Source organism: Acytostelium subglobosum (assembly GCF_000787575.1).
Source record: "Acytostelium subglobosum LB1 DNA, scaffold: scaffold9, whole genome shotgun sequence".
Lineage (NCBI taxonomy): Eukaryota > Evosea > Eumycetozoa > Acytosteliales > Acytosteliaceae > Acytostelium > Acytostelium subglobosum.
The window spans coordinates 75,188-94,745 of record NW_012236524.1 but is presented as its reverse complement, the minus strand read 5'-3'; the positions used below and the strand labels follow the sequence as shown (position 1 = coordinate 94,745).

Here is a 19,558-nt window from a genome sequence, read left to right as displayed (position 1 = left end):
TCGCGTATTCAGTGATATAGGCATCACTGGAAAGATAATCAATGCCAACAAGTCACTAATTCCATATGGTGTAGAGGAGTTGGCACTTGGAGGTGGCCGCCTAGATGTTGAGGTTATCAGAGAATGCCTCCCATCATCAATCACTTGTCTAGAGTTATGGAATTGCCCAATCCAAGACCTCATGCCAGGTGATATACCTCAATCAGTGACATCATTGAGCTTATGGCATTGTTCGGCCAAATTGTCAATTGAAGCACTACCTCCATCAATCCGTCATTTAACATTATTTCGGACTCAAATACCTGGACACATCATCGAAGGGTTACCATCTTTGACATCATTGACACTAGAGTGGCTACTACATTCACCTGTGATACTTGAAGCATTAAATGATAAGCAAGTCCATCTAAGGCGACTGTCTGACCAACTATTCTTCCGATGTCAGTCCACAACCAAAGGCAGTTCTGATCTACCAATCAATCAAATGGGCTTCATGGACATGTCGGCAGTTCTACATCTCATATCAACCAATTTATAATAAATGAATGAATGAGCGATCGAGTCTAACATTTATTTAGTTCTAATACGATTACACATCTTGATGATATTGATGTGACCATGTTGCAATGCAGCTAGTCCAACCACATCCAAGATGTGAACAAAGTGTGATTGGATAAGGCCAACATTGTTGAAGGGGGATACCTGTTGCTCATTATCCTCAAAGAGATACCTGAGTGTATCATATTGATTGTTGGTCGATGTCTTTTGTAGAGTGATCAATGTTGGAAGATACCTTCTGAGTTGCACAGGTGTTGAGCATCGTTGATGAATCATACGCAACACATCAATATGTCCATGTTGACACACCAAATCAACCAAGTGCTCCATCAAGTGAGAGTCGTCATCCAACTTGAAATATCCTTTGTCCAGGATAAATGACAATATCGTTGGGTTTGATATCGATTCCATTGGAATGAGTTGGCAAGGTTTGGAAGATCTTGTGATTAGTTGAGCAAAGTCCACCAGGGATACAATTGATTCTATATCTCCTCTGTCAATACATGATCGAATTGGTCGTTGGATGTCACCAATCGGCACGCTCAGAGATCGTAATGATGACGAGGAGGCAAAGTGATTGATGACCAACTTGACATGTCGATGTGAATTCTTGGATGCCGCATCAATTAGCATTATAACATCCTCCTGGTTGATGAAACTGGAAGATACCATCACATCTAAGAGGTCCACAAGGTCGTCCTCACTGAGGTGTCCACTGGCAATCGATGACACAAGAGAATCCCTCTTGATCATCATTGTGCGATAGTTCCATGATTGATCGATGAACCCATCCAAGTGGATGATCATCTTTGCTGTGGCATAATCTCCAATGGCCATTGCCTGTTGAAAAGCATCGATGTAGCTCTTTCCCGATGGGTAGTTCTTAAACTTGTCAATTATATCTCTCTTGCCAGCTCTGATGGCTGATCCTAGTATCGTGTCAAATTTACAATTGACATTTGGATGCGAAGCCAAGCGATCGATCAAGTCCATCGATATTATTGCCGAGTTGATTCCTGTCACAATGTATGAGCTGTTGGGGCTTGGTGGCTCACTGCTAAGAATGAAGTTGACCAAGTCCATGTGTGTGTTGTATTTTAACGCGGTGACCAGTCCATCATATGCCGATACATCATACTTGAGCAACTTGATAAACTTGTTTGTGTCGCCAGAGTAAGCTACACTCCGTAGCATCGCTTGGAATTGACATTTGTCGATCCAACCTGGAGGCAAAGTTGGCAGCACCAAATCAATGATATCAGGATGGCATTTAGGTTGGGTACAAATATTGATTGGATTGTTGTATAATTTGTCGCCTTGCTGGTCCTCATCATTCATATGATCAAGGACATATTGGATGATAGAAGGGATGTTGAGTCGCGTTGACCTCATCACAAGTCCACGCTGGAAATGGGAATCAATCAATTTGTTCTCTCGCAGGATTGTGAACATCTCCAAGGCCCAAGGACTGGTGAGCCACGGGTTCTCAAACTTTAGACCCAAGCTATAGTCTGTTATTGGTTTGATTATGCAACCAAGACTGAGCAACTTGCGTATGAATGATGGATGTTTGATTCGTTCAAGAAGGGATTCTCTGATCACTACCTGATCTGGTTGTTGAAGTGTGATCGCAATGTATTGATCCAATACTCTCTCCCACTCTGGACGATCGCATAGTGAGTGATAGTCAATGAACTTCTCCAAGAAGTCAACGCTGGGCATAAATACCATCCTTGGATCGGCAAGCAATGTATCAAGGATTGATGTGTTTGGATAGAGCATGGCCAACTCAAGTAAATGTGTGTTGGGATGCATTGGTGGTATGTTGTCCAATACCTGGTATGACTGGTGGAACCATTGAGATGCTCCATACTTGATATATTCTTCAAGGCTATTCATTGAGAGCAGACGACTACCTTTGACACAACTTGTGATACCAAGTGATTGATGGACGACTGCAACATTGTCCATGATCTTCCTGGACATCTTATAATCCATGAACACTCTATGGACTGCTGTTTCCAATCTTTCAGATGCTTGTACGTTCACGTCCAGTTTGACATCATGCTGGTCTCGATCCCTATGAATGAGTTTACATGAGTGAGTGAGTGAGTACTTGGATGTGCTTTGATGAACCAACATACACATACCTCTTCCTATTTGATTGAATGAGCTTGATCAGTGATTGACAATGGTTAATTATACGTGTGTTTCCTATCGATTGTGCACTGTACATGATGGCGTTGATGGTACGATGTCTGAGTACCTTGGACATGTTGTTGAAATCTGGAGATTGGAAGTATAGCTCGAGCAATCGGTATGCGTTGCCACTGGTCGCCATCAACAGATTACGGAGTGTTGCCTTGGGAAGTGTCTGGCCAGCACCATTAAATAGTTCTCCAAACCATGCCAGTGCATCAATGTTGTCCATGCAGTAAATCTGAGTGATGATCAATTCAATGTTTGCTTGTATCTCCTCAAATGATAACATTCCAAACACGAACTTAACGACTTCTAGATGTCTGCTTGCAAGTGTACTAATGATAACGTCCCCATCATACTGGATATCCTTCATTTCACACAGAACATATGTGATCATCTCGAGTGTGCCTGTTGCCAGAAGTTGATGTAGTGCTGACAATACATCGGGGATTTGGCTCGACCATCTCTCCAAAGCGTCCTCATCAACTTGATCAAATATCATCGATAATGTCTCTTTGTCGGAACTGATCAACGCGTCTCTCAGACTATCGGTCGTGAACTCGATGTTGAAGTGACTGTGCATTCTCCTAACTACAACCTGTGATATTGCAGCAGCCAACTTGAGCGATTCAATACCTTCATCATTATCATTTATGTCTTCCTCATCATCTGAATGATGTTGCCCAACATACAAGGTTGAAGGACAATTGTCAATGAACCTGAGGATGATGTCTTGAGTGAGCGTGCAGCCTGGCATTGAGAATGATTCGAGCAAACCATCCAAAGATACAATGTTGAAAGGTGAAAGGTCCTTGTGACTTGGTTCAGTGATGAACATCCCCATCTTGATTGACATCTTGTGCCAGACATCAGCATCAATAATCTCCACTTCATTCAAGAGTGCCACCGTGAGGTCAAAGTCTTCGGCAAGAATGGCCTCAACACCATTTTTGATCGCGCCCTTGGTAAGGGTGGCCACCACATCATTGGAGTTGGAACTTGAGTTGGGGCTGGGGACTGGGACACCCAAGTATTCACAGATGAGCGTCATTGATTGGGAGGTGTTGATATCTCTTACACTTGGATGTTGGAGGAGTGTGTAAAGATGTTTGATGATATTGAAGTGTCCACGATGAATGGATGTTTGGGTAAATGGTAGTAGGTAGAGGTGATTGAGTAGTGGCCTTGGTCCAAGTACAGTGCCGCACAATGATTCGAATATCTCAACATTGCCATTGTTGGTATGCTTCACAATGAATCCAAGTAAGCCTTCCAAATATCGTTTGTCAACAAACTCTGGCATGTTTGATATGATGTACTTTACACAATCTGGCAGGTTGTGACGAATACTATATTCAAGTGCCTCTGACCAAACTACATTATTCTTGCTTGGATACAATATGTTGTACTCCTCGTGTAACATCTTGAGCATGTCCACTGTGATGCATCGAGGGCTGGTCAACTCCAATGTTTCTTGGTTGACAACGTTTTCTTGGAGATTGTCGAAACAGTTATGTTTGAGTAACAGGCGAACAAAGTCAACGTTGCCAGTGTTGATGCAGGGTAGTAGTAGAGTGGCTGGAAGTATAAAGGCAGTGGCACTACCACTCACATTGAAAAGGATGCAGAATAACTCTGTGTTGCCATGTTGGATGATGCTACTGATGGCATCCAACTTTGTATAACTTGTTGAAGTGCCAATCATCAAATATTTGGCAACAATAGTATTGTTATATTTGAATGCGTTGAACAATAGACGTGAGACAAGTGACAATGGCTTGGGATCAGGGATACGAGTGAAGGCTTCCAAGAACCATTGTGTTGCGTTGTACTTTAACATTTGAACGAGGTCACCATCATTATATAACTTGGCACCTTTGATCGTTGAGTGTGATTGTACAATTTGTTTCCATGATCTATGTATATCACTAACATGCTTAAAGATTGTAACTCTCAACAAATTGTTATTAAACAACAATCTGAATGTGTCGTCTGTTGCCATTATTGATTGTTATAGTATTGGTATTTGATTGATTGGATGGTGAATGTAAAGATAAGATGAACAGTCTTGAAGTTTGAGGGATACCAATAAATGATCAAAATGTAGTGTAAGTGTGATGTCATCAACAAAAATGATCAATTTGGTAACCCCTTGGCTTACAAACATAAATATCTATTTTCCGAGTGATGGTCGTTTTTTAGAGTTTTGATTCGCTGAGATTGGGATAGGGTGCGAATGGGTGATGGTCTTGGAGAAAACAATCAGATTCTTGGTTGGTGGAGTGAGAAAAGGATGTTTTTTGACGTTTGCTAGCATTTGCCACGAGTCCTTGAGTCGGTTGGTCCATTGTCTGATGGGGGAAAACAATCATTTAAGCACCTCTCCCGTCCGACAACGGATCAGTGCCCTCATTCCATCACTCACTGAATCACTCAATCATTCTTTCATTCGCATCGAATCATTCAATCAATCATACAAATAACTTTATATACATATATAATATATAGATAATGTCATTCACTGTCAACATTGGAGGCAGTAGTGTCACAGGATCATCAGGTGGATTCTTTGGTGGAGTGGTCAGTGCTATACATGAGGCATTCGTGCCCATTGACAATAGGAATAAGATATGGGTCACAATGAGCCAGTCGTCATATGTCGGTGGTGATATGCTCATGGGCACAGTGGAGATGGACTGCATCGTGCCGTTCTTTGCCAAGGGCGTGCTGGTCAAGTTCAAGGGCTTCGAGCGTGTCTTCTTCACCGAGACCAAGACCGAGTGGGAGGGCGAGGGCAGCAACCGCAAGAGCGTGCAGCGCACCTACGAGTGCAAAGAGAACAAGGAGTTCTTCCGCTCGACGCTGTGCGTCTACCCCCACCAGGGCCAGGTCAACCCCGGCCACTACTCCTTCCCCTTCCAGTACCAGCTGCCGCCCAGCTTACCCGGCACCTTCTGCGAGGAGGACAAGGACTCATACGGACAGCCCTTCTACGCCAAGGTGCTCTACAAGGTCAAGGCCACCGTGGACGTTCACCACAAGCACGACCTCAAGCACACATGTCGCCTCGTCGTCAACGAGCGCTGCAACGAGCTGGTCCAGCCATCGTTTGCCGAGAATCGCAAGTCGTTCTTCCTGACCAAGGGCAAGATCGTCGCCAAGGCCTGGTTGAACAAGAACGCCTACATCCCAGGCGAGACACTGGTCGGCAAGCTCAAGATCAACAACACATCGGTCAAGCCAACGCGCCGCATCTCGCTCAAGGTGCACCACACTATCGAGCTGCGCGCGCAGCACAACACCAAGGTCATCAAGCACTGCGTCTACAAGCAGGAGTACCCAGGCATCCAGCCATGCTACTACGGCAAGCGCTACATCCCCTTCTACATCCCAGTCGACCTCAAGCCATCGTCGCTCTCGGGCGGCCACGTAAAGTCAACATACATCCTCGACATTGAGTTTGATATCCCGGGCGCCATCGACCTGCACGTGCCCCTGCCCCTCACACTGTTCGCGCCACAGTATCTGTACTCTACCGTGCCACCCCAGCCCCCCGGAGCGCCACTGCCACCCGACGTCAGCTACCGCCACCCATGGGAGGACGAGACTGCCGTGGCTCACTGCGGCAAGTGTCGCAGCAACTTTGGTCTGTTCAATCGCAAGCATCACTGCCGTCACTGCATGAAGGTGTTCTGCGGCAAGTGCACAGCCAAGACAACACCCATCACCAAGCTCAACTATCCCAAGTTTGTGCGCGTCTGCGACGACTGTTTCCCAGTCGCCTCACAGGGAGGTGTCAAGTATCAATCGGCCAAGGCGTTGGCCGCCGCCTACAACCAGGCACTATCCGAGTACTACGCACAGTACTCACAGCAGTATCCATGGATGGCACAGATGGCTGCTCCTGCGGCCGTTCATCCCGCAGCTGCCGTCGCTCCCATGCCCTCGGCACCACCCATGTAACCAATCCCATCACTCTCTCACTCCTTCCCTTGTCAAGCCAAGTCAAACATTGAGTCCTTGCGTGGACTTTGAATAAAAGCGCCAGTGCAGTTACCATTGGCAACACAGTGTTAGTTAGTTAACAAGTTGGTAGCTGTTATCGTCCCCACGTTGTGCCTGGATCTGTACATGATCAATCGGTTGTTCTCATCGTCTGCGCCTTCCATTTGAACAGAACTATTTGTCATAGAAGTATTGACTGTTCCCCTGTAACAGTTCGAGCTATCGCCCGCCATGATTCATCCTGGCAGCTCAATGATGGGCTGTCAATCAATTTTGCAAACTCACTCTCACACACAAGTATTCTATTCTACTACAGAGGAGGTCATTGAACGTATGCAGAGGTTAAATGAGTTGGGACAACAACATGCCGACAAACGTGATCCAAATGAGTTCTGGTTCTCGATCTCATACTACTCAATGGCACTTCAATGTTACGACCAACACAAGGACAGGATTGCACAAAGTTCGGTTGTAGACTTGGCAATTGTGAAGATCTTGGCATCGAACATCGCATCTGCTCTATCGATGTCATTCTTCCAACAGATATATACCAGAGGCAGAGACAACAGCACAGATGGCAATTGACTTGGATCCATTCAATGTTGAAGCTTACATTCACTTGTCCAGAGCGAAGATGATGCTTGGGAAAACAACGGATGCGATCACACTCCTCGAGAAAGGTCTCTTGGTCCCAACATCCAATGTACAAATCAAAGACATTCAAGAGCAGATTGAACTGAAGATTATGGTGAATGAGCATAAACAGAAACGTGATCATGACAGCAAGACTCACATTCAATCAAAGATGACAAGACGTTTGAGCAGTTCCCAATCAAGATGGTATGGGAAGGTGATGGGCCATACGGTGGCAGGAAGATGGTGGCATCCAAAGACATACCCAAGGGTACTGTCGTTTTGAGAGTGGCTCCATTCGCATCATCATTGCAAGCAGATCAAGGGGCCAAGCTTTGCAACATGTGCTACCAAGATATCAGGTGTATGTTATAGTTGGTGCAAGCACTCAATCAATCAACAAACTCTCTCAATATGTTAACATTCATTCATTCATTCAACTCACAGACCTCAATGAAGTGATCACTTGCCCAAAGGTCAAGAGTAAGATATGTATAGAGTCCCACAATGACAAGATAACAAAACAGGAACACGAGGTCGAATGTAAGCTTGTTTCGGTTAACAAAGATACTCAAGCTCAAATGGTCTACAGAGCAGTGAACCGAGCACTACAGAACAAGAACGGCACGGCCAACAAACAGAACACACCAAGAAAGTGGCGCGAGGATGATTTGCCATTCATATATGACACTCTGGAGGACTTGGAAAGACTGTCTTTCTGGGAGAATATCTACGCCACGCCGGAGAGGAGTGCTCATGGCACCAAGGAAGCCAAGTCGATCATTGGCACGATCAATACTCTGAAGGGTAGTTCATACCTGAAGCCTTTGGACGAGACGTTCATCCAAGACCTGTGCACACTCACCAATATTCATCCAATTATTGACTTTACCAACTTTGATCAGGGCCAAGGCATCTACCCCAGCGCAGCACTGATCAACAACGGATGCGTGCCAAACACAATCTTTTACACAGACAACCACTGTATGCTTGTGTACCATAGCAACCGGGCGATCAAGGAGGGAGAAGAGATCACTGGCAACTTCAGTTACCCATTGTTGCCCACTGTAGACCGCAGACGCACTCTCCAATATCATGGATTCATCTATTGTACATGCGATCATTGCAAGGCACTCGAGGACAATGAGTATCAATGTCCAAAATGTGGCCATGCACTCAACAAGTCCTACCTCAGGACTTGGGAGCCACAGCCGTCAATCGACTTTGATGGACAGGTCTACGTATGCAGCAAGGGTCAAGCCACTATGGCCACGATCTACAAAGTGCTGGAGGTGTATATGGAGGAAGAGTGTGCCAAACCAAGAGAGGATACCATTCTTAGACGGTACTTCCAGCCCATCAGTGCTCTCTGGATGAGATACCAACGCGATCTGAACTACAGTCATATGACCAACAATTTCAGCAAGACAATGTATGGCATCAAACTATTGAAGCAATACTACGAGACCGTGTTGGGCAACAATGTCAAGGACATCATCCCATTCAACTATAGTCAATGCTTTATTACGACAATCAGAGCGATGGAACATGGAAAGAAGAATGCAAAGGAGTTGAAGGAGGTCAAGAGGCAGTTCCGACAGCACTTGGAAGACACCATCCGGATATCAAATCACAGCTGCCTTGAACTATTCGAGCTCTGTTTCGGGGAGTAACATCGTCAATCAATCAATCAATCAATCAATAAATGAATAACAAGATGATGCCTATTTAGCTGGAGAGAAAAATTGTTTATTGGATCAATTGCGGAGTGTTGCCTTGTCGACGAATCCATATCCATTAACATTGAGTGATGGACTTCTGAAGAAGTATTGATCGGATATTCGCCTAAGTATGAACGACGACCAGTTTGATGTTATTGTCAACGACATCACTGTGATTGGAACTCGTTTGATTATTGGTAGATTGTCAGAGACGTGGACATCTGTCAATGTCAGATCGCGGACGGATGGCGGTACAACCCGTGGATCAAACTCCAGGTCACAGTTGTGTATCTGCAACGATGTGACCGATGACGGGATGTGGCCATGTCTGATGCTGACCGGGTTCCAGAGTGCCAGACGAGTGATTGATGGAGGAAGGACACCGAGTGCTATCTTGGGGAAGTTGAGGTTGCCCAACGCCAACTTCTCCACACCGAATGGGATTGGACTGGCGAATTGAAGTGGCCACTTTACGTAACCATACTCGCAGAACAACTTGCAGTTCTTGAGTTTTGTCCATGGCAATGTGGATATGTCGATGTCTGGGCTTTTGCTTCCATCGATGGTCAGCCGAATGATCGCGGGGAAGAGTGCCCAGTCCATGTTGGACACCCATGCCTTCATCCATAGCTTCCTAAGGTTGGGGAATGAATGTCCTCCTCTTGGCATTTTGTCATCATATATATGCAGCCTCTGCAATGGAGCATGTTCCAATCTTCTTTTGAAGAATCCTGGTAGGTATATGGTTGTGAGGCTAGCAGGGAGATCGAACAGATCATGTTCATAAGTTAAACGACCGAACGTCAGACAAGTGAGTGAAGGTGGCAACACGCCATTGAGTGGCTGGTCGAATGAATCTCCAAGTCTGAGACGAGTGAGTGTGTCAGGGAATGTGCGCAACTGAATCACTTGATTGAATCGCTTATTGAACTCGATGCTCTCCAACTTGTTGGGCAACGAACCTGGTTTGATCTGTTGGTTCCATGAGTGGAAATTATTGAGATCCAAAGTCTTCAAGCTGTTTGGTAGCATGTCGTTGAGTGTACCTGAGAATGGCTGGTTGTTGGACAGACTCATATCAGTGAGAGTGGATGGATACTGATCTGGTCGGAGGTGTAGGCTGGCCACCATCTCCAACTCCAATGATGTGATTGGTAGATGATGTAGAGGGAAGATCGGTGTCATTGTGAGATCAATAGTCAATCTCAGTTTAACTGATCTCTCGAGTGCCAACACTTCCAGCACCTCCCTTATGCCCTCACATTGTGGATGTGACTCTGAGAATGGATGTACACTACCCTCCTGATTGTAATAGAAGCTCATATACTTTAGATTAGGATTGGGCATGTATAATGTATCCTTGAATCTATCTGTCCGAACGAGTAAGTATGAATGATTGAATGATTGAATGAATGATCTTACCAAGATTGAATGTGATAGCATCTTCAAAGAATGTACAAAGATTGAATGATAGATAATGCTTGGAGTTGATTGTTATTGGTTCATTGATGTTGTCAACATCAACAGTATTACTATCGTTGTTGATATCATTATACAAGACATTGCCTTTGATCAACTTTATATCCAAACAATTTAGATACTTGTTACGATTTACAAACAATCTCTTGCAGACCAATGTCAACATCAATCTATCTATACATTGTTCAACATATGATATTATCTTTCTTATTATAAGTATTGATATTTTATCCATTATCTGTTCTGACATCAATCAAATGATCATGAACAAGACCCTTCTGCCCTAACCCCAATATGTTTGTACATGGGAACCTCAGCCATCAATAGATTTTGATGGACAGGTGTACGTTTGCAACAAGGGCCACGTGACCATGGCCACTCTCTACGATGTGCTGGAAACGCTAACAGTTAAAGATGAATCATTTGAGCCACACATTGAAGCAACCATTCGCCAGTACTTCCACGCCAATGGTTGTGTGATGATCAACTACCAACACAAGCTTACCTTCTCTCTTATAAAGAGTCAGAGTGCCAAGGCCAGTTCGTCAATCAAACAACTGACACAGTCCTACGAGTCTCTCTGGGGCGGCAACGTCAAGTTCGTCATGCCCTGTATCTACACCAACATATACCTCGGTCAGATTCAAATGTTTGCCAAACTGGGCAAGAGGAATGAGTTGCAAGATAAGGTGAAACAACTTCGTCAGCAACTTGAGAGTACCTTTGACTTGTCCAATCATTGTAGTAGAGATCAATTTGCGTTCCTGTATCGTCCAATGAAGTAATGAACAACGACCGATCACATAAAAGATCATAAAGTGTGATACCCAGATTTGCAAATGATCAATCAGTTCTATGTTCACAAGTTATAACTTGATATCAATATCTTTATATACATATAATGAATGGAGCACAATGATGACAACCATAACAGCCATACAAGTTATAGGAACAACTTGGCGATGAGATTGATAAAGTCTAACAAGTCACCAGTAGCAGCAGACGAACTACCGATACCTCGCGAGACTGCCCAACCTTTCTATCAAACGGTTGAAGAGGTGATCGAGCGAATGGAGTATCTCCACAATATGGGCACCGATGCTCGCGAGAGACAGCTTGGAACTTGGTTCACCGTGTCATACTACGCAATGGCAATGCAGTGCTATGATCAACATTTGGACATGTGCAAGAATGGAGCAGACACCGATCTGATGTCCCGACTGATGAACTTGGTCTACGTCATCTCCCACGACATCTCGATGGCGTTGCCCAAGGATCAGTACGCACACGAATTGCGCATAGCCTTATTGATGGCATTGCACAATGGTCCACGTAATCCTGGTCTGGACATTGATGCAGCCAACCTATCGTTGCGAATGGGCAAGACTGAGGAGGCCAAAGAGCGCCTCCAGACAGCACAGGAGTACACATTCAAACCCGAGGAAGAGTACTTGCGCGATGTGATCAGCATCATGTTGGACAATATTGAACAACAGACCACACGAGCAAACGACAACAAGGTGTTCATCGAAGCAAAGATTGCCAAAGACGAGACGTTCAAGAAGTTCCCCATCAAGATGGTATGGGATCAGCAGCTTGGTGCCGGACGTCCACACAATATTGGTGGAAGGAAGATGGTGGCGTCCAAAGACATACCCAGAGGAACTGTTCTCTTGAGGGTGGCTCCATTCGCTTCAACAATCCTTGATGAGTGCTTCAAATATCTTTGTATGGCTTGCTTCCAACAAAAGAAATGTATGATGATGGTGATGATGGTGATAATGATGGAGTGAGTGAGTGAGAGAGAGAGAGAGTAGCAGAATACAAACTAACAATCAAAAATCTCAGCGATCGACACATATGTATGTCCAAAGTGCAAGGGCATATTGTGTCGGATGTGCCACAAGGACAAGGTGGCCCAAGAAGAGCACAACGCTATGTGCACCTTCCTGCTCCCAGGTTCATTGCCAACAGAGACCGAGGACAAATCTATAATCAACGTAGAATCACGATTGGCCATTCACACTGTGCTGCGAGCAATACAGAACATAGAGGGAAAGGCCAGCAAGCAGAACACACTGGCAGCATGGCGCAAGGATGGTCTGCCATTCATCTATGACACGTTGCAAGACATGGACAAGATTTGTTTGGAGGCAGTCGACCACTATGAGGAGCATGATGTGTTGAAGTTGCACAACTGGCAAGAAGTACTCACGGAGTGTATCAAGCGCCTGAAAGGGCCCTCTTTCCTGGCGAGCCTCCCCGAACAGTTCATTGCGAAGATGCTGCGCAAGCTTGGCCCCAACAACATTCCCCTTATGTTTGTCACCACCAACTCGGCTTTGGCGTTTGGTATCTTCCCGAGCGCATCACTCATCAACAACGCGTGTATGCCCAACACCTACTCATATATGGACAACTATGGCATGCTGGTCTATCGCAGCAACAGGGCCATCAAGGCTGGCGAGGAGATCACACAGAGCATTCTCAATCCGCTTGCTACATCATCAGAACGACGTGGCAGACTCCTCACAGACTACTATCAGTACTGCCAGTGTGACTACTGCACTAATGTGGAGAACTCGCAGTATCAATGTCCCAAGTGTGGCCAGGCACTTGACGAGTCGAACCGAAGGACGTGGCAGCCTCAGCCATCAATCGACTTTGATGGACAAGTATACGTGTGCAACAAGGGCCACGTGACCATGGCCACACTCTACGATATACTGGTTTTGGTAGGTGGAAATGAAGATTATGAAAATACACTTGAATTGTATCAGTCTCACTTTGAAGCAACCATGCGCCAGTACTTCCAGCCGAATGGATTATTGATGGTCAACTATGAAAATGATCTTGCCGTGGCTAAAGCTTCAAGTGGTCAGGTCTCCAAAGCTCGCGAATCATTCAAACGAGTGATACAGTGCTTTGAGGCTGTCTTTGGCCGCGATGCAAAGTTCACTGTGCCCTTCCTTTACTCAAGAATCTACCTGTCCCAACTAACTATGGTCAGCTTTGACGACAAAAAGAAGAACAACAAGGAGGTGGTGGCGGACAAGAAACGTCTGCGTGAGCATCTGGAGAGTACCATTAACCTGTCCACTCATTGTAGTAGAGAATATTTAAATTACTTATTGGATTGATCGATTGATTGATACCAAACCCACTGGAACAATTCCAATCATTCCATCAACAATCATCATTTTGAATACAAAAAGTGTGATCAAAATGAAGGAGTGGTGGTATTCATCAGACGATCATTGTTATACTTAACAACAAGTTATCTGTATCTGGAATAATATATTACTAATATATATATATAATGGAGGGTTTGGCAAGCCTAAATACTTGAACAACTTGATAAAGATATTGTCTTCAAGTGTGTGATCGCTGCACCATGACCAGGAACAGAGTTTAGACGATCGAAAAGTGTGGTACCCCTTCATTCATTTGTTGTTCACAAGTTATCTCTATCTCTATCTCTATCTCTATCTATCACTATCAACATATATATATCATGAGTCCACCACAGTACTGGTTAAAGTTAAATGACAGATTCAATCAGTCAAAGGTTGAGGACCCTCCAACACCAAAGGAGATCCCTCAACCATTCTACACTACATCAAAGGATTTGTTGGCAAGGTTGGAGGAGTTGAAGAGGTTGGGCAACGACAGTTACACCAAAAAAGAGTTTGGCTTCGCAACGTCATACTACTCGATGGCTATGCAGTGTTATGATCAACTAAACAGATTCTCAAACAAGTTCAAGAGCTCATTGACAGAGAATGAGATGACGTCAATCAAGAAGATGGCATCGATCATCGCGTCCAACTTATCACTATCACTCAGCAAACAGATGCGCATACCCGATGCGAACATAATGGGTCAGATGGCAGTCAACTTTGATCAGACCAATTGCAAGGCCGTCGTCAGGCTATGCGACATCCTTTTCCAGGTTGGCAGACATGCGGAGGCCATCCCGATGCTCAATCATGCTCTGTAATGAATCCAGGAATGTGATCACTTGTAAAATGAACTTCAAAGTGTGATATCCCTTCATTTTGCAAATTCATTCATTCGTTTCGAACATGAAGTTATAAGTGTGCACATTATCTCTATCTCTATCTCTATCACTGTAGACATATCAAATACATATACATATATATATATAGATTACATATATATATATAAGATGGAGTCATCACAGTACTTGATCAACTTGAGGAACAGATATAATAAACCAACTATTGAGGAACCTCCAACACCAAAGGAGTTAACTCAGCCATTCTATCATACAGCACAGGACCTGTTGGCGAGATTAGAGCAGCTCAAGCAGTTGGGCAACGATAGTTATGCCAAACATGACATGTGGTTCGCAATATCATACTACTCGTTGGCATTGCAGTGTTATGATCAACATCTACAACACTCAGATACAATCAATAATATAGCATCATCATTGGACGAGATGACCGCAATCAAGAAGCTGGCATCGATCATCGCGTCCAATCTATCACTTTCACTCAACAAACAAACATGTACACCCGATGCGGTCACAGCGGCACAGATGGCAATCGACTTTGATCCGACAAACGTCAAGGCCATCATCAGATTGGCAACCTCGCTGACTCAGCTTGGCAAGCTGGAGCAGGCCATCACACACCTGAGGCAAGGCTTGGTCATCGCCACCAACGCTCAGAGCACAGACCTACAGACACACATCAAGAAAGTATTGGACGATCATGAACTACAGCAGAAGTCCGATCAGGTTAACACCGAGTACATCAAGTCAAAGATTGCCAAGGACAGGACGTTTGAGCAGTTCCCAATCAAGATGGTGTGGGAAGGTAGTGGACCGAATGGTGGCAGGAAGATGGTGGCGTCCAAAGAAGTCCCCAAAGGCACTGTTATGCTGCGTGTGGCTCCATTCGCCGCAGCAATACATGATGGTGCTATCGAAAATTATTGTTCAAGCTGCTACAAAGCCCTCCAATGTAAGCAGATAGATAGTTGATCGAGTTCGTTCTGGACACTCACTCACTCACTCAATCACAATCAATCAATCAATTAATCAACAGATAATCACAGAATATTCAATTGCATGATGTGCGGTAGGAAGCTTTGTGGGACATGTCAGTATGACGATGTTGTCCTTCGGGATCATGCTGAAGCATGTAGCTACTTTTCCAGACCATCGATTCATGAAACAAGAGGATACAACATGCCCACTCAAATCGAGGTCGCCGTCAGGACGGCCTTGCGAGCTGTCCAGAACTTGGATGGCAACGCCAACAAGCAGAGCACACCGACATCATGGCGCAAAGATGGCAAGCCATTCATCTACGATTCATTCGAGGACATGAAGGCATTGCTGAACGAATCACACAGCTTGGACCACGACGAGGAGGCAGAGTATCTCAAATGGGCCAACAATATAACGAACAAACTCAATAAGAAGAAGGGAGCATCATTCCTGGCGCGACTCGACAACCAGTTCATCTTGAACATGTTGCGTAGGATGGTTTGCAATGTCATTGAGATGACCGACCTGTTCCAACAAACACCCGTCGGGTTTGGCATCTTCCCCAGCGCGGCATTCATCAACAAGAGATGTGTGGCCAATGTCAACTCATACCTGGATAACTACGGCATGATGGTCTATCGAAGCAACCAGGCGATCAGGGCAGGCGAGGAGGTCACCCAGACCAATTACGATCCTTTGCTTCCCATGTGGCAGAGACGTCAGAGGATGATCAAGGAATACAATCAATACTGCGAGTGCACTCGATGTGCCACGTTCGAGGACAGAGAGCATCGATGTCCAAAGTGTGGTCAGGCAGTGGGCAAGCGCAACATCTCGATATGGGAGCCTCAGCCATCAGTCAACTTTGATGGACGAGTGTACCTGTGCAGCAAGGGTCACGCGACAATGACCGCCATCTACAATGTACTGGAGAAGATGGTGGATAGTGCGGTGATGGAGCATGATGCATTGGCCAAGGTCACCATTCCAAAGTACATCCAGAAGGATGGACTGATGTGGAACAAATTCCAACGAGAGCTCTGCGAGTATCACACGAAGAAGTCTCGCATCCCCGAGATGACCCAGTTGACCAAAAGCTATATTGCTCTACACGAGGCCACCCTGGGCCGCAATGCCAAGGACATCATACCGAGCTACTACACTGCCAACTATTTGGCCATGACTCAGATGTTGGGTCATTTTGGTTACAGGAAGGAGATTGAAGATAATTATAGACAGTTCCGCAAACACCTTGAGGACACCATCCAGCTGTCCACACATTATGCAAGAGATATCTTTGACGATGTGTCTCATCACATGACTCATAATCATGAACATCATCATTAGTAATATTAATAATAATAATAATATCCTTGCCTCTTCCTTTGAGACTTGGGTGTGAGAGTGGGTGGGATGAATATACCCTCGCCCTTCTTTATAGTATGGGAGCCACAACCATCAATCGACTTTGATGGACAAGTGTATCAGTGCGACAAGGGTCGAGAGGGTGGTGGAGTATGATGATAAGCATGATTCATTCTTCAAAGTCACCATTCAAAGTACATCCAGAAAGATGGACTTGACCTTGCCCTTGCCCTTGCCCTCGCCCTTGCCCTCCACACCAATTTTGATGTTTTCTCCAACTTTCGAAGTTGTTCACAATGTTATCTCTTTCAACAACGCATACATATATATAATATAATATAATATAATGAATGATCTACCATATGTGGAGAGATTGATGAAGAGGTTGATCGAGTCACCTGATAATGATACGTGTACATTAATAGAAACACCTCGCGAGATAGCTCAACCATTCTACCAAACATCAAAGGAGGTCTTGGATCGTATGCTGCAGCTTCAGAAACTGGGACAGAGAGTAGACAACACAGATAAGATAATATTCGCGATATCATACTACACGATGGCATTGCAGTGTTATGATCAACATTTGAGCATGCTACGACAACAACCTTCTGCAACGTTCAAAAATATCACTTGGCTGGCAGCGTGCATTGCCGAGCCGCTGGCCGAGGCACTGTCCAAACAGAATAGGAGTCCCGAAGTTGTGGCCGCAGGGCAGTTGGCAAACAACTTTGATCCAACCGTACCATTGTTGGCCCTCTTCAATCTCGCTAATGGATTGGTTCAATTGGGTGACGAGAAGCAAGCCATTCAGAAAATCAAGTACGCTCATTCTGTTATCAAAGAGACACAACAGGTTCACAAGCTCCCTCACTTTAATTTGATGTACACCAGACTTATGATGTGTGAGGAGTATGACCGACGTACCAATGTTCTCATCAAATCAAAGATAGCCAATGACAAGACATTTGAGCAGTTCCCAATCAAGATGGTCTTTGATGGCGTCGGACCGTGGTGTGGCAGGAAGATGGTGGCGTCCAAAGACATCTCCAAAGGCACTGTTATCTTGAGGGTGGCTCCATACGCATCAACATTATACGACTCTATGAAGGACTCACTTTGCTCCGTCTGCTTCCAAGACCTCAAATGTAAGTAGCCTGGTCCGTGGGCTCGACCCGACTAGACTGATCTCAGTCTAAAACCAACACTAACTCAATCAATCAATCAAACCTGGAACAGACTGCAAATCACAAGCTTGTCCAGAGTGCAAGCTCAAGTTCTGCGAGATGTGTCACACCGATAATGTGATCAAACAAGAGCATGTCGTAACATGTAAACTACTATCATCAGTACCAATCAAAAATGGAGCAGACAACAAGTGGACAGCCAATACACGACTTGCCATTCTCTGTTTGTTGCGAGCGAAACAGAATATGGAGGGCAAGGCCAACAAACAGAACACACCATCTACATGGCGCAAGGATGGTCTGCCATTCATCTATGACACAATGGAGGACATGCATAATGTAACATTCAAAGAGGAAGCCAATTCAAACAATGAGGAGGAGGCAGAATCCATCAGAATGGTCAAGACAATCAAGGATCATATGTTGCGTGTGAAAGGGGCAAAGTTCATGAATCTACTCAATAATATACCAGAGATCTACATCACCGTCTTGAAGAGACTGCCGCCCAATACCCAAGTCCTGAACGATGTAGTCACCGATATTGGGGTGGGTATTGGTGTGTTCCCAAGTGCGGCACTCATCAATCACGCGTGTCTGGCCAACACCTACTCATACATGGACAACTATGGCATGCTGGTCTATCGCAGCAACCAGGACATCAAGGCTGGCGATGAGATCACCAATATTGGCATAACCGAAACTCTTAATAGTTTGGAGACTAGACGTGGCACGGTGCTCCAGAAATTCAATGTATATTGCCAGTGCAAGCGATGCATCGCGACGGACAGCACAGAGAATCAATGTCCAAAGTGTGGCCAAGCACTGGGCAAGGATAACCTCAGGACTTGGGAGCCACAGCCATCAATCGACTTTGATGGACAGGTCTACGTGTGCAACAAGGGCCACGCCACAATGGCATCAATCTACAAGACATTGGTGAATGAGTGTAGCCACTCCATTCCTCTTTCCATTATGGCTCGGTACTACCAGCCCAACAGTGACATATGGTACAGATATCATTTAAAATGCGCTCTCAATCATATGGAGTTGAAAGAGAATGACAAGGCTCTCGAGAAATACAAGCTTGTTAGGCAGCACCTTGAGACCGTATATAGCCCCAATGTCAAAGACCTCATGCCAATGGTCTTTATAGGAATCTACACCACATTTTTAAGCATGGCTCTAAAAGAAGATAATAATCAGAATGCAATTGACATTATCGATCAACTTCATCAACATCTAGAGGACAACTTCCATCTGTCCACTCATTATTATGGACAAAAGAAGTTTGAGTCAACAATGCTGAGTATAAAACAAACTCTGTCATCAATAATACATTAAAACAATATTGTCAAGGATGTAAGCCCTCGCCCTCGCCCTCGCCCTCG

General features: G+C 44.9%; 8 protein-coding genes across 8 annotated transcripts; 6 read left to right on the top strand and 2 right to left on the bottom strand.

Moving 5' to 3' along the window:
- Positions 1-570: 570 nt before the first annotated feature.
- On the bottom strand, positions 571-4,600 carry SAMD00019534_049350 (hypothetical protein; the record flags this gene model as incomplete). The annotated part of the gene is made up of 4 exons (XM_012899406.1): positions 571-730; positions 794-1,615; positions 1,697-2,638; positions 2,709-4,600. 4 exons carry the CDS (start codon positions 4,598-4,600, stop codon positions 571-573), a joined length of 3,816 nt encoding a protein of 1,271 aa, XP_012754860.1.
- Positions 4,601-5,271: 671 nt separating this feature from the next.
- On the top strand, positions 5,272-6,723 carry SAMD00019534_049340 (hypothetical protein; the record flags this gene model as incomplete). Its single annotated transcript, XM_012899405.1, has 1 exon — positions 5,272-6,723. The coding sequence occupies one exon, from the start codon at positions 5,272-5,274 to the stop codon at positions 6,721-6,723; it is 1,452 nt and encodes a 483-aa protein (XP_012754859.1).
- Positions 6,724-7,602: 879 nt separating this feature from the next.
- SAMD00019534_049330 (hypothetical protein) lies at positions 7,603-9,071 on the top strand (the record flags this gene model as incomplete). Its single annotated transcript, XM_012899404.1, has 2 exons — positions 7,603-7,762; positions 7,846-9,071. The coding sequence occupies 2 exons, from the start codon at positions 7,603-7,605 to the stop codon at positions 9,069-9,071; spliced, it is 1,386 nt and encodes a 461-aa protein (XP_012754858.1).
- Positions 9,072-9,188: 117 nt separating this feature from the next.
- SAMD00019534_049320 (hypothetical protein) lies at positions 9,189-10,562 on the bottom strand (the record flags this gene model as incomplete). The annotated part of the gene is made up of 1 exon (XM_012899403.1): positions 9,189-10,562. A coding segment is annotated over one exon (1,374 nt), but the record flags the coding sequence as incomplete, so codon positions are not given.
- A 998-nt stretch (positions 10,563-11,560) lies between these two features.
- Positions 11,561-13,738, top strand: SAMD00019534_049310 (hypothetical protein; the record flags this gene model as incomplete). Its single annotated transcript, XM_012899402.1, has 2 exons — positions 11,561-12,353; positions 12,447-13,738. The coding sequence occupies 2 exons, from the start codon at positions 11,561-11,563 to the stop codon at positions 13,736-13,738; spliced, it is 2,085 nt and encodes a 694-aa protein (XP_012754856.1).
- A 374-nt stretch (positions 13,739-14,112) lies between these two features.
- SAMD00019534_049300 (hypothetical protein) lies at positions 14,113-14,598 on the top strand (the record flags this gene model as incomplete). Its single annotated transcript, XM_012899401.1, has 1 exon — positions 14,113-14,598. One exon carries the CDS (start codon positions 14,113-14,115, stop codon positions 14,596-14,598), a length of 486 nt encoding a protein of 161 aa, XP_012754855.1.
- A 189-nt stretch (positions 14,599-14,787) lies between these two features.
- Positions 14,788-16,965, top strand: SAMD00019534_049290 (hypothetical protein; the record flags this gene model as incomplete). The annotated part of the gene is made up of 2 exons (XM_012899400.1): positions 14,788-15,589; positions 15,674-16,965. The coding sequence occupies 2 exons, from the start codon at positions 14,788-14,790 to the stop codon at positions 16,963-16,965; spliced, it is 2,094 nt and encodes a 697-aa protein (XP_012754854.1).
- A 364-nt stretch (positions 16,966-17,329) lies between these two features.
- Positions 17,330-19,511, top strand: SAMD00019534_049280 (hypothetical protein; the record flags this gene model as incomplete). The annotated part of the gene is made up of 2 exons (XM_012899399.1): positions 17,330-18,131; positions 18,223-19,511. The coding sequence occupies 2 exons, from the start codon at positions 17,330-17,332 to the stop codon at positions 19,509-19,511; spliced, it is 2,091 nt and encodes a 696-aa protein (XP_012754853.1).
- Between the last annotated feature and the right edge of the window lie 47 nt (positions 19,512-19,558).